The sequence below is a fragment of the Scophthalmus maximus genome, chromosome 20 (assembly GCF_022379125.1).
Source record: "Scophthalmus maximus strain ysfricsl-2021 chromosome 20, ASM2237912v1, whole genome shotgun sequence".
Classification (NCBI taxonomy): domain Eukaryota; kingdom Metazoa; phylum Chordata; class Actinopteri; order Pleuronectiformes; family Scophthalmidae; genus Scophthalmus; species Scophthalmus maximus.
In genome coordinates, this window is record NC_061534.1 from 7,336,042 (window position 1) to 7,347,500 (window position 11,459).

The window sequence follows — 11,459 nt, forward strand, 5'->3', positions numbered from 1 at the left end:
TTCACTGAGACAAGCAATCGTTTTATTTGAAAAAAAAGTGAATCGTTATGTACAGTGCGTAAAAAAAACATGAGATCAGACCTTAATCATTTCTTATCTTTTTGCTTTTCAGGTTCATCTCACACTGCCCTGTTTCACATAACAGGGGAGTCCACATACAGTCCGATCATTCCTGTACACCATTCAACAGAGGACAAATAAAAAAAACATTACATCATCATCATCATCATCACTTTTTCATCATCAGTTAGCACATATCAAACCCAAACCAGCAGGCATCCTCTTGGTCTCAAAACACACATAAATGCTTTTACTGTGTGTGTGTGTGTGTGTGTGTGTTTGTCTTCCTGTTATACTGTATTACAATTATTGATTCAGCGTTTTAATCCTGACTAAAGATCACCCCCTGTTGGACGACAGTGGGAACTGGCACATGACTCCTCTGATCTCAGCTCATCCCAAACACGGTTCAGACGAGAAAGTGGGACAATCAAACATACATGATATGATATATATGTATATTTGGAATTATTCGATACCTGATATGACTTTAATTTATACTTCTGATTGCCAGTTTGGACAGGAATAGTTTTGGAACACTAAAGAATAAACATTTCAAAAAGGAGGTGACACGTGAAATGCGAAAAAACGTTTGAAAACAGTTTGAAAACAATTATTGTGAAGGGCTGTCTGCTCTTTTAGGAGACTCGATCCTCGGTTGCATAGGCCCGCGAGTTGGCTCCAGCCATCTCAGGGTCACATACTGTAAATACAGCAATGAACATGAAACCAAAATCTAAACCAAATGCAACAAAACAATTCAAATCATTTGCAAAACATGCTCTGCAGCACAGCTGTGGTCAACATGTCCTTACTCGATTTAGTTCTGATGTTTTTTCCTCATTCAGATTTCCTAACTGAAAAAAGTTGAATGTTAGAAAATTTCTCCAGGATAATCAAAGAACATCCACAGAAATGACAATTCTTCCCTGAATCACCCTTATACTTTCAATTTTGACACATCTTTATATCCAAATTATTAGTTTAAAGCAAAATTTTACTTGATGCAACATTTATTACCCATTTGAATTATTTCTGCATACTGCAGCTCAAGATTACTGAAGCTGGAGTAAAGTGAAACATTGCTTTAACTCGATTTTAGAAGTATACATCTAATTTATCTTCTATCTCAAAATACATGAGTTCAGCGAGACTTTGTGCACAAAACAGCTACTGTACAACAGAGGGAGGTTTGCTTTGTCCTCTTGATGTTTTGAACTCACAAAAACCCTCGTGCAGAAGTTGCAGCCTCTCTTTTGCAAATGTTTAATTTCTGATCCATTTATTAATGCATGCCTGATACATTTTTAATGGGATTTAATGGGACTGCTTGATACATATTTGATGGGGTTTTATGAACATGGTTCCCTCGGAAGGAGCACTGGCACATTCTCATGAGTTTGGCCAAGCAACGTCCATAATGTTCTGATATTCTGTGATCATAAATAAGACAAAAACAACAACAACAAAAAACCACATGAAACATTAATGATACCCAAAAAGGGAGGAATGTAAACATACGTACATATGTGTGCAGACGGACACGCACACACTCATTCACACAAGTCAAAGCATCTATCTCATGTATGAGCTATGTCAAGTTACTGTTGTCATTTCTGCTACAGTGTGCGACAGCAGTTGTTTGAAGTCTCTGTGATTTATTGGAGCAAAGACAAACTCAGTTTTGGCCCTCGGGGCATACCGTACATGTTACTATTTGTACCGAGCAGACGAGCGGGTCACTCGTCTCCCCCATATTCTTTTTCTACTCAGCATGTCTTCTCTTTGTCGCCATTTAAAATATTTTAACGCTATGTGAGGGAGTCCACAGGGAGGAGCAGAGGGAACTCCTGGCCTTATCTGGATTCCACAGTCAGTGCAACACGTGATTTAAGCGAGTGACCATCAATGCACATTCTCTTTTAGCTGCCTCTTCGTTCACACTCACCCCCCCCCCAGTGCTCATACCGGACTCTTCCACATCATCCTCTGTGATGCAAATCAAGACCGTACGACTATGAGTAGAGAGTGCAGACGGGGGTGTTTTTTTCTTTTCTTCGATTGGTGGGCACGGGGGTATGTGCTATAGCTCACTGTGGCGCACAGGAGGCTCTAGCTTGTGTGATAGGGCAGTGAGAACCTTGTCGAACTTCTCGTAGCGCTCCGATTGGCTGCCCTCGGAGCCGCGGCTGCCCCACAGGAGGCGCATCTGAAACTCCGTCTGGAAGATCTCGTGTATTTCTGCTCGCTCCGGGAGTCCTGGAGAGGAGAAAAGGATAATCTATGTTGATGACCTTGGTTTTCATAAAAATCATGGTGAAATAGCAGTTCCCAGAAAACAAAACAAGTTGCAACAAAATCCATGATTGGGCAATAGAATGGGGGAAAAAAGAAAGATTAATATTCAACAACCAATGGACAAAATTGAAGAAAAGCTTTTAGATTTGTCTCTTCTTTTGTTTACAATTTGGCCTTTTTATTGAAAACTATGAAGGCATAGACATGTATTAAAAATAAAAACACCAGCTGCATGTTAAAATGTAACGTGAACTAAACAGTCAAACTTGATATTCCCTCTACACATGGCCACTTATTTAAGAATGAAGCGGCATGCTCATCGGAAATTGATTTTCCGGTTCATTCTGCTCATAAGTCCACACATAAATTGCCGTCTTCGTGATGAGAGAGTGAGTTCCTCCCCAGCGCTCAATAAAACTAATTAAAACTCTCTAACCTTACCCTGTTGATACACTAACGACAGCATTACAACATTTGACATCTTAAGCTGGAGCCGCTTTAACATTTTGTATGAAGCTTCTGTTGATGAAAGCGGCAGACTGAGGTCAGGCTGATGGATGAGGACATAAAACAGAAAACAAAGGTGTGAATTGATAGTTTCTGAAAGGCTGTTCAATAAAGCAGTAATGACCTCAAACCGAGAACCAATGGGGAGGTATTAGGGATCAATACAGTCAACATAGCAACCACACATACACACACAAACAAACCCACGATCGTTATATCGAATCAGCAATGTCATGACACTGATGCTGTTTCAACGCATCCTTATTGAGTTGGCGCTCTTCCCAGGCAACACCCCTCACCTAAAATGTTGTGGAAATGGTCTTGGCTGTTGTGAACGCCCATGACCGGGAGGGCGTTTTTTCACATGCGAACGACAAACTCCGGATCATATTTCTGATTTTGACAGTGCGTTGGATGTATTATTTGAGTGTAGCTGTTTCTTTGTTTAATAGTAAAGGATTTTTTTTACCACTTATTGCTTTAATTTCTCTTTAGGCCATTGTGGTCATCTGGAACAGACAAATGCTTAAGTGCAAATCCTTTGGAAAATCCTTCAGGGAAAAAACAAAACAAACTATTGAATATCTCCTCTGGTCCTTGTTCCAATGCGGAGGGTCTTTGAATATTTCTACACTGACACTATAACAAGAAAACAAAGGGGATGTGGTGAGAAACGTTTCTGTACTTGGCCTCACCCTGCAGTTTGGCCTCGGCGTTGGTTCTGTAGATTGCCCCGTGGTGTGCGATGGTGCGAGCGGCCTCTAAGTGGTACATGACCACGTCTACTCCAACCTCGGCACTCTCCCACGGCTCCAGCGCCTCCCCGAGAGCCACGCCGCGCTCCAGCAGGGACAGGACGGGGATGATGTTGGGGAAGGAGGTGTTGGACAAAGCACTGGACTCTGTGAGCAGGGGAGAGTCATAAGGCATAAATAAAAACACATGGAACATTTTGGAAGGAAAAAAAAACACATGCCAAATACCAACCTTTGCCGTCATTCATATTCTTCATGAAGGGTTTGAGTTTCTTCTCGTACAGAATGGCGCCCTCTGTGTGTCTCTGCCGTAACGTCACCCACGTCTGCTCCAGGCGGGAAATCTGACGTAGAGAGAGTGAATTTTGAGAATGCATCTGGAAGACCTCTTGAACTTTTGTGGTAACGATGGTGACTTTCATCTTTTGCCCCTCTCACCTGGGGCAACTCCAGGGCTCTCATCACGGCAGCAAAGCCGAACATGTTGCCCAGGTTGCTTTTCAACTCGGCTGCTAATTGGATGGTCTTATGGAGCAGGGCCGCTCTCTCCTCTGTGCTCCCTGTGCAGCCTAGCAGGTCCACTGCCATCATGATAGACATGGTGTAGAATCTGGATGCAGAAAGAGGAAAATAAGACGTTATGAAAGACGAATGTTTGCTGCTGACAGGAAAGAAGAAAAGGTTGAGTCAAAAGTCTGTTTTGAAAATTCTGATTGTGATGATAGTGATGTAATCTGACAGAGCCTTCAAATGTTGATGAAACATATTATTTCATGTCCTCTGTTGCATAAAAAAGTTTTTTGGAAGACTGAAGTTAGTAAAGAAAGCTGTAAAGCACAGTTTGATGCCTCGCTAGTTGGCTGTGATTTAAAAAAAACGGAGAAATATCTATTACATTTTGTAACCAACCATTTGAAAGCAGAGGAATAAAAAGAGGTGGAGGAGAAGACGAGAAGAGTCGAGAGATTTGAAGATGAGAACAGAAGGGGGCAAGAGATAAGAGGCAGGAGAGGAAGTGAACAGCAGAGGGAATCATTATCTGAATTAATTTAGAAGTTAATGGGTGATGCCGAAAGGAAGACAGTGGGAAACACGTGTTTGCACCTCTCCAGTAGGTCAAGTCTCAGCTGGTGTCCATGTGGAAGTGTCAGTAACTCCAGCCCCGAGGACAATCCCATCATCCTTTGCATCTCTGAGGTTACGCCCAATATTCTAGCCACCTGCGCGAGGGTAAGGTATTTGTCAGGGTGTGCATATGCTTGTCTGAACTGAACGCAATGCGTGTGTATGTGAACTGCAGCTCTCTGTGCACGTGTGTCTGTCTGCATGTACCTTGCAGTCCACCATGGTGATGTGTTTAGCTGCGGTCCTTGCGTCCACCTCAGCCAGCAGCTCTTTGACTCTCTTCAGCACCGACATCTCCAGAGGCTTATTCTCAGCCGGCATGAGGCAAGACTCATACCTGCACAGGAGCAATTGTACCGCATTAGAAAACAAGGACAGGACACAAGCACGGGCAAAGACTGCAGGAGCACTGTGAAGATAAATTCATCCAGTGATTCAGTTCTCTGGGAACATATCCAAACTCTTGGATTTTTTGCTGTTGATATATTCAAATTCCATCACACTTATGTTGTGCAATTGATTGCTCTATCTGCTAACTTACTGTAAGATACCAATGCATCTAAGAAAAGACTAATATCTCTGGATAGTATTAACAGTGTAATACAGTAGATGTATTAATCAATCCAGTGTTAAATTAAGCAGTTTTCAAACATGACTCCAGAAAAATGTCCGGAAAAATTGGGTCCAGACATTTACCGGAGTTTGCCGTTCACATATGAAGAACGCAGCAGGCGACTGTCCGAGCCAGACGCGTTCACAATAGCCGGAAAGTTGTATGTACCAGTTCCAGTTTCCACGGTAGCTTTAACAGATATCTAGCATTAATCGCCCTGCGCCTTGACATTTCACAGGAGACTCTTAAATGTCGAAAGCTGTTGCCGGTTCCATCACTTCTTTCAAAAACCTCATTCACTGTGTCCTCTCATGGCACTGCAAGCATAATAAAAAAAATCTAGTATCTGTCTATGACAACGGAACAAAGTGTGCTGCCATCAAGCTATTTCCAAAAGGGCCGTCAGCCGTTTACTGAAGTTTGTTTTCCTATAGTCTCTGCTCACTCACACTGTAGCTGTATCACAGTGCCTGGTCAAAATTGCCTCACTGTCATTCACTAGGTTTGGCCCTTTATGACAAAATGTCAGCAGATGTATTGACCTTTGGACACAGCAGCTTCGCGTGCTGATAGAATATTCTTCCGAGCAACGGTCAGGATACAAGGGCACCTTCGTACATGACATCAATTCCATAAATATATATTCAGCCTCAGAAGATGGACTATCACAACTTGACGTCCGTAATCCCAATTTTCCCGATGCTATGTAATGTTTCGCTCACACTCTTAATCAAGGTAAAAGAGAAGTAAGTGTCCTTTGGAAACATAAGTTTGGAAAGCCCGATCTCGCGTGTGTGTCTCAGTGTCTCGTACCTGGATGGCCGGAACGAGGATGTTGTTTCCACCTGTGGGAGGCAGAACATCCCTTCTCCTTCCTCCCTCGCTCCCTCCTGGCTCCCTTCCTCGACTCGCAGTCGCTCCACGTAGCCCTTAGTCGGGGGCTTGGGGGGCCCCGCGGGGCAAGGTCTGAGGTCACAGTAGCTCCCTGCCGTTTCTGAGGAATGTGATTGGTAGCTGGGATGATGGGCGGGTGAGGAGTGCGCCGAGTGAGAGGTGTGAGCGGGATGCTCTGGGGGGTTGTTGCTGGCCAAGGGGCTGAGCTGAGGGTCGCTGGAGTGACGCATCACAGGGGAGGGTGGGACGACAGCCAGCATCCTGCCGCCTGAGAGGGCTCTCTGCCTGGTAACTGAAAAAAAACAAGGGAACATTGTAAAAACTGTGGAAAATGGGTTTGTGAACATGAGGGGGGGTACTTTTATTCTTTGTGCATGCATCAGAGTTGTTGTGTCACTGATACTTACTAACACTGTACGCAGGAGACAGTGGGGTCTCCCCAACAGGTGACAGAGGGCAGCGGTACTCCTGAATCTGGTCCATGCTCATTGCACAGTTCCGCATTGCGTCTTTGTGGTGGTGGATTGTCGACGGGCTGCAAACAAAGCGTTTTCATATCAAGTTAAAAATCTTTGGGCCGTGAAGGTGCTGAAGGGAACCTCAAGGAAGCAGTGCAACTCAGGGTGTGGCATTTATCGGTTTCAAGATGACAGGAGGGGTGTGGGTTACGAATTAAACCGCTCAATATTTCACAGTGAAAGAGGAGGGAGGGATTTTAGTTGGTGTAACCTTCAGGACAGTGCATGATGCACACACACATATGCTTGTGTTATTTATGAATTAAATCCATGTTTAAGTCTTACAAAAAGGAGCAGAAAACATAGGACAGTGTGGCTTCTATGGAAAAGACTTTAAATCTTAACTGATGTTGTATATTAAGTAAGATTATTTTTCCCATGTTAACACAAGGAAATCAACAACCATTCCCAAAAACTTTTTGGGGAAGGGTCAAAAAGTGTCATTATTTTTTTCCCTGTACTGTAAAAGCTTGCAGAACTCCGTTCCAAACTTCCCAAGGCTCAACTCTATTTCCACTGTACACAACATATTTGTCTGCTCCTCCTTTGTAATTTACAAGTTTCAAACAGCCTTGTTCTGTTTGAAACTTCAGCGACCCGGTGCAGAAGAGGTAAAAAAAAAAACCAGGTAATTTTGCAACGTAGCTAAAGGGACTGGATGCTTAGTACTACGGGACGTGCTAACGGTGTGTGTGTGAAGTGAAGGGAGCACAAGATTGTGGGAGGTAAGTACACTAGTCTAGTGCTCAAACACAACACCAGTGTCACACAAATGAACAACCTGCAGATGGGCACAGGTTCCGGCTCTGGATCTGGTGGTGCCACTGGTGTCTCAACTGGGCTGGGACTGTCTGAGTCACTGACCATGTATATATGACATAAAGCAAGAATGAAACAATGGCAAATATGAAGACTGCAAAAAAAATTGACGCTCAAAACCCCCAGGAAGACAACTCCGCCCCTCTTCCCCCCGGCTCACCTGTGTGGCATCATTTTCTCGGCCGTCAGCCCATCGGTCATGGTGACGCTCCGCCTCTTGATGTACGCCCCCCTCTGATTGGACGGCGAGTAGGCCGAGCCTTGCTTGCTGTTGGCCAGGGCGAACGTGGCCTCCAGGTAGCGCAGTGGGAGAGTCCTGCTTACGGGACAGTAGATGTGGACGCCGCTGGACTGGGAGACCGGCTTGCGCTGGCCAATGTAGAAGCGCACAAGCTCCTGGACCGAGTCAAAACTGTCCGTCTCCAGCATGTACTGCACCTGAGGATGAGGAGGCAACAGCATTTACATACAGACAGATACAGGCCCTTCTCATGGAGGGTGGGTCTTGAATTGTGTTAAATATAATGTTTTAATATGAGGTTAAGTGTGGTGCTGGTCTGGAGAGGATGCTGGGGGCAATGCGACCATGTCTGTAGAGGCTGATAAAGATATTGTCAAAACTACATAGACATTTCTCACAGTGGACACAGATGTGATACAGAAAAGATTGGAGCCATAATAAAAGTGATGATAGAGAATCAAATCATTCTTTACTGTCCTTTCGCCTAGAGAATATAATCGAAATGCAAAGCAACACATGATTGGAGTGAGAATCCCAGAATGAGAACACAAAAATAACGAATAAGAAAGTCCATCAAAAATGATTGCCAAGCAGTGATGGGTGCCGAAACTTGCTGCCAGTAACGGCTGACATGCGTACCTTGGTCTCGTTGGATTTGACCAGGACTTTGCTGATCTTGAAATGCAGCGCCTCATTGTTCCATCGACAGGTCAGAACGTAGTCGCCCACACTGGTCAGAGAGTCACGCACCAGGAAATCCCCATTACGCAGAACCAGAGTCTCTGACACCTGCACACAGAGAGAGAGAGAGAGAGAGAGAGAGGGAGAGAGAGAGAGAGAGAGAGATTTTTAGATTTTTAAAACACAATGTTTATTAAGATTTACCAGAGAACATCACGGTCCTCTACAAATGAAATAGAAAAAAACCACACACAGCAACAAAAAAACAGAAGAGAAAAAACAGAATAAAACAGGTCATAAAAACAGAGTGAAAGATGAGCTCTCCCGAGAGAGAGAGAGAGCGAGAGAGAGAGAGAGAGACAGAGAGAGAGAGACAGAGAGAGAGAAATGTTTTTTAATTAGTAAAAGGCAACAAAATAGCAACAATCCTAAAGAGCTGGAAGCAAACTTGGCTTACTGAGCTGAAGAGTGTGTGTGTGTGTGTGTGCACGTGTGAACACTTTGTTACTGACACACTGACTGTTAAATAATTGAATTTACAGAATCATGATTATTTATGACAACGCCTCAGGACAGTTTGTGTTACTGAGCAAACAAACAAATGAAACGATCTCTCTCGGTGCCACAGTGCGAATTGGCAGTGATGGGTTTAAAACGCCAGGGACAATGGCCAGAATGCGTTTCTGACTTCAGCACTTCTGTAATTCTGTAATTATTCTCGATTGTTAATGACAAAACACGCGAACCAGAAACAAAATCTGCCATTCGTGGTGAGCGGAACAGTTCCAGGCGACAGGACGCTGCAGATGCGTCAGTGGTGTCTGTGAGAAGGGATCACAAATATTGATCCGGCAGTCATTAGAGAGAAACATATTTCAAACTGAGCCTTGTGCCCTTTAGTGTTGCCTGCAAAGAGACGGCTGATGAAGGCGAGAGGTGCGACACTTAAAATTCACTCAACACAAACGTGATGAAATATTCAGAGCAGCACAGAGCGCCTTCGACCAGCAGGAGGCAGTATGCACACAGAGCACAAGCTCAGACTATTCAGGTGAGCTTTTGTAGTCTTTTAAAATTATTTATTTATTTTTATTGCACCCCTGCTCCATTTTAAACATTTTTCTTGACAGTTTGGACCAAAGTACACTAAATAATATCAGTGAAAAGAAAGACACACTTGCACACATGACTCACAGTATATACAAACTGGAAGTCTTGACTTTAAACGGAAGAACAACATAACAACAAGAAGAAGAAAACGAGCAGGAAGGAACGACGGCACTTGGGGGACGCTTATGTACAGTAGTACAGGAGATCTAGTCATTAAGTATTGTTTACTCTGGGTTTCCCCAACTTCACACGGGGGCACATCTATGAATAAATGAATATTTTATGTAAATGAAAAGAGGAAAGACTCACAGATGGCTGATTTGAATCTGTGAGTGTGTGTATGCATGTGTGAGAGTGAGAGAGAGCAGAAGCCGATCAAATTTACAAGAACCCTCCACATGTGCATGCAGTATGTTGTCTGTGTGTGTGGGTGTGTGTGTGTGTGTGTGTGGGCGGGCACAGGTCTCTTGTTGTGTGTCTCTGTTTATCTGTGTCTTAGTCACCAGCTGTGAAATTCAATTGTGCACATCAGCAACACGTGCATCTGTCTGTTTGGCAGAGTTTCCCCACTTCTGAAGGCTGAAGCAATTTCTACTGAGCTGTGACAGATGATGGGATTCATTAATCAGTGTCATTCTGCGTGTAAAGCATTTATAGTCCGCTTTCAAAGCCAAAAAAGTTTGGCCAAGTAACCGCTGAGCTAATACTATTGGTTGACAACCACGTCAATGCAACGCAGAAATATATTTATGTGTGTACTTTTATCTTAATTAATTCGGGTTATTGGCATTTTCATTGGGATTTATTGTGACATGTGGATGTGAAATAAAAACTGCAGCGATACATAATTTTCAGACTGTATGTATTTACGGTATTGATTCAAGATTAATTTTACTGCAACAGGGAGTGAGAGAAGGTGACGTGAAGTTTAACTCGAAGCTCTTCATTTATACCTTTAGTGAGTTTTGTTAATAGCTAAAGGATTGAAAACGGATATTTTCATCAATAAGTCATAAAAATAATTTCTACGCGGGAAAGTTCAGTGTTGGGCTTCATCAAAACAGAGTGTTAAACTATGGGACTGAAGCTAATAACTATATATTTGTTTACTCATCTGTAGATGAAGGAAAGTAATAAAATAACATAAAACATAAAACTGTTACATTTTGTGGGACTTGCTTTTTATATACTTGCCTGCAAAGGGGCTGCCTGCATGTGCGTGTGTTTGTGTGTGTGTGTGTGTGTGTGTGTGTGTGTATGTGTGTGTGCGTGTAACAAGCAGTTTGACACCTCAAGTACCTCGGAAAAAGTATTTATGGATCCATCTGTTCCCAAACATCCTTCCAGGACACCCAGTGTAATGACTAACACTGTGCTTTACCGTGCATCTACTGTACACTGATACAGTATTCTTTATACGTGTGTGTGTGTGTGTCTGTGTGTATATGTGTGTGTGTGTTTACCTCTCTGGGTATGTGCCCATGGTACCAGCCATGGCTCCTGATGTCAGCAGGGCTCAGCTTCAGCTCCTCCTCCAGCTCCTTGCGAAGTTTCTCTGGGGGGGACTCCAGCAGGTACTTCTCCTTGGAGAACTGTGCACGATGCAAACAAGCAGAAGAAAACACAAGACATCAGTGGGAGGGAGTTTACACGAGAATCACTACATGTAGCTCGCGCAGTGAATTCACATCGAAATAGACCAAAGATTAGATGCACAGTCTATGTTTAACTTTTATCTATTCGGATGATACCCACGAAGGGCTGCACGGTGGCATAGTGGTTGGCACTTTCGCCTCACAGCAAGAAGGTTCCGGGTTCGAATCCCTGGTCAAACCCTG

The 11,459-nt window shown here is 43.6% G+C and overlaps 1 protein-coding gene across 2 annotated transcripts in view; it reads right to left on the minus strand.

Moving 5' to 3' along the window:
* sh2d3ca (SH2 domain containing 3Ca) overlaps positions 1-11,459 on the minus strand; it is a 47,585-nt gene continuing 36,126 nt past the window's right edge. For both annotated transcript variants that reach the window (XM_035608142.2, XM_035608143.2), the window contains 11 exons: positions 11,085-11,213; positions 8,470-8,619; positions 7,750-8,027; positions 6,660-6,787; positions 6,172-6,544; positions 4,953-5,082; positions 4,725-4,840; positions 4,059-4,230; positions 3,853-3,964; positions 3,561-3,767; positions 1-2,319 (listed from right to left, as the gene is read on the minus strand). In XM_035608142.2, the coding sequence (XP_035464035.1) occupies positions 2,144-2,319; positions 3,561-3,767; positions 3,853-3,964; positions 4,059-4,230; positions 4,725-4,840; positions 4,953-5,082; positions 6,172-6,544; positions 6,660-6,787; positions 7,750-8,027; positions 8,470-8,619; positions 11,085-11,213 (1,971 nt within the window). In that variant the 3' untranslated portion in view covers positions 1-2,143. The remainder of the gene's footprint in view (positions 2,320-3,560; positions 3,768-3,852; positions 3,965-4,058; positions 4,231-4,724; positions 4,841-4,952; positions 5,083-6,171; positions 6,545-6,659; positions 6,788-7,749; positions 8,028-8,469; positions 8,620-11,084; positions 11,214-11,459) is intronic.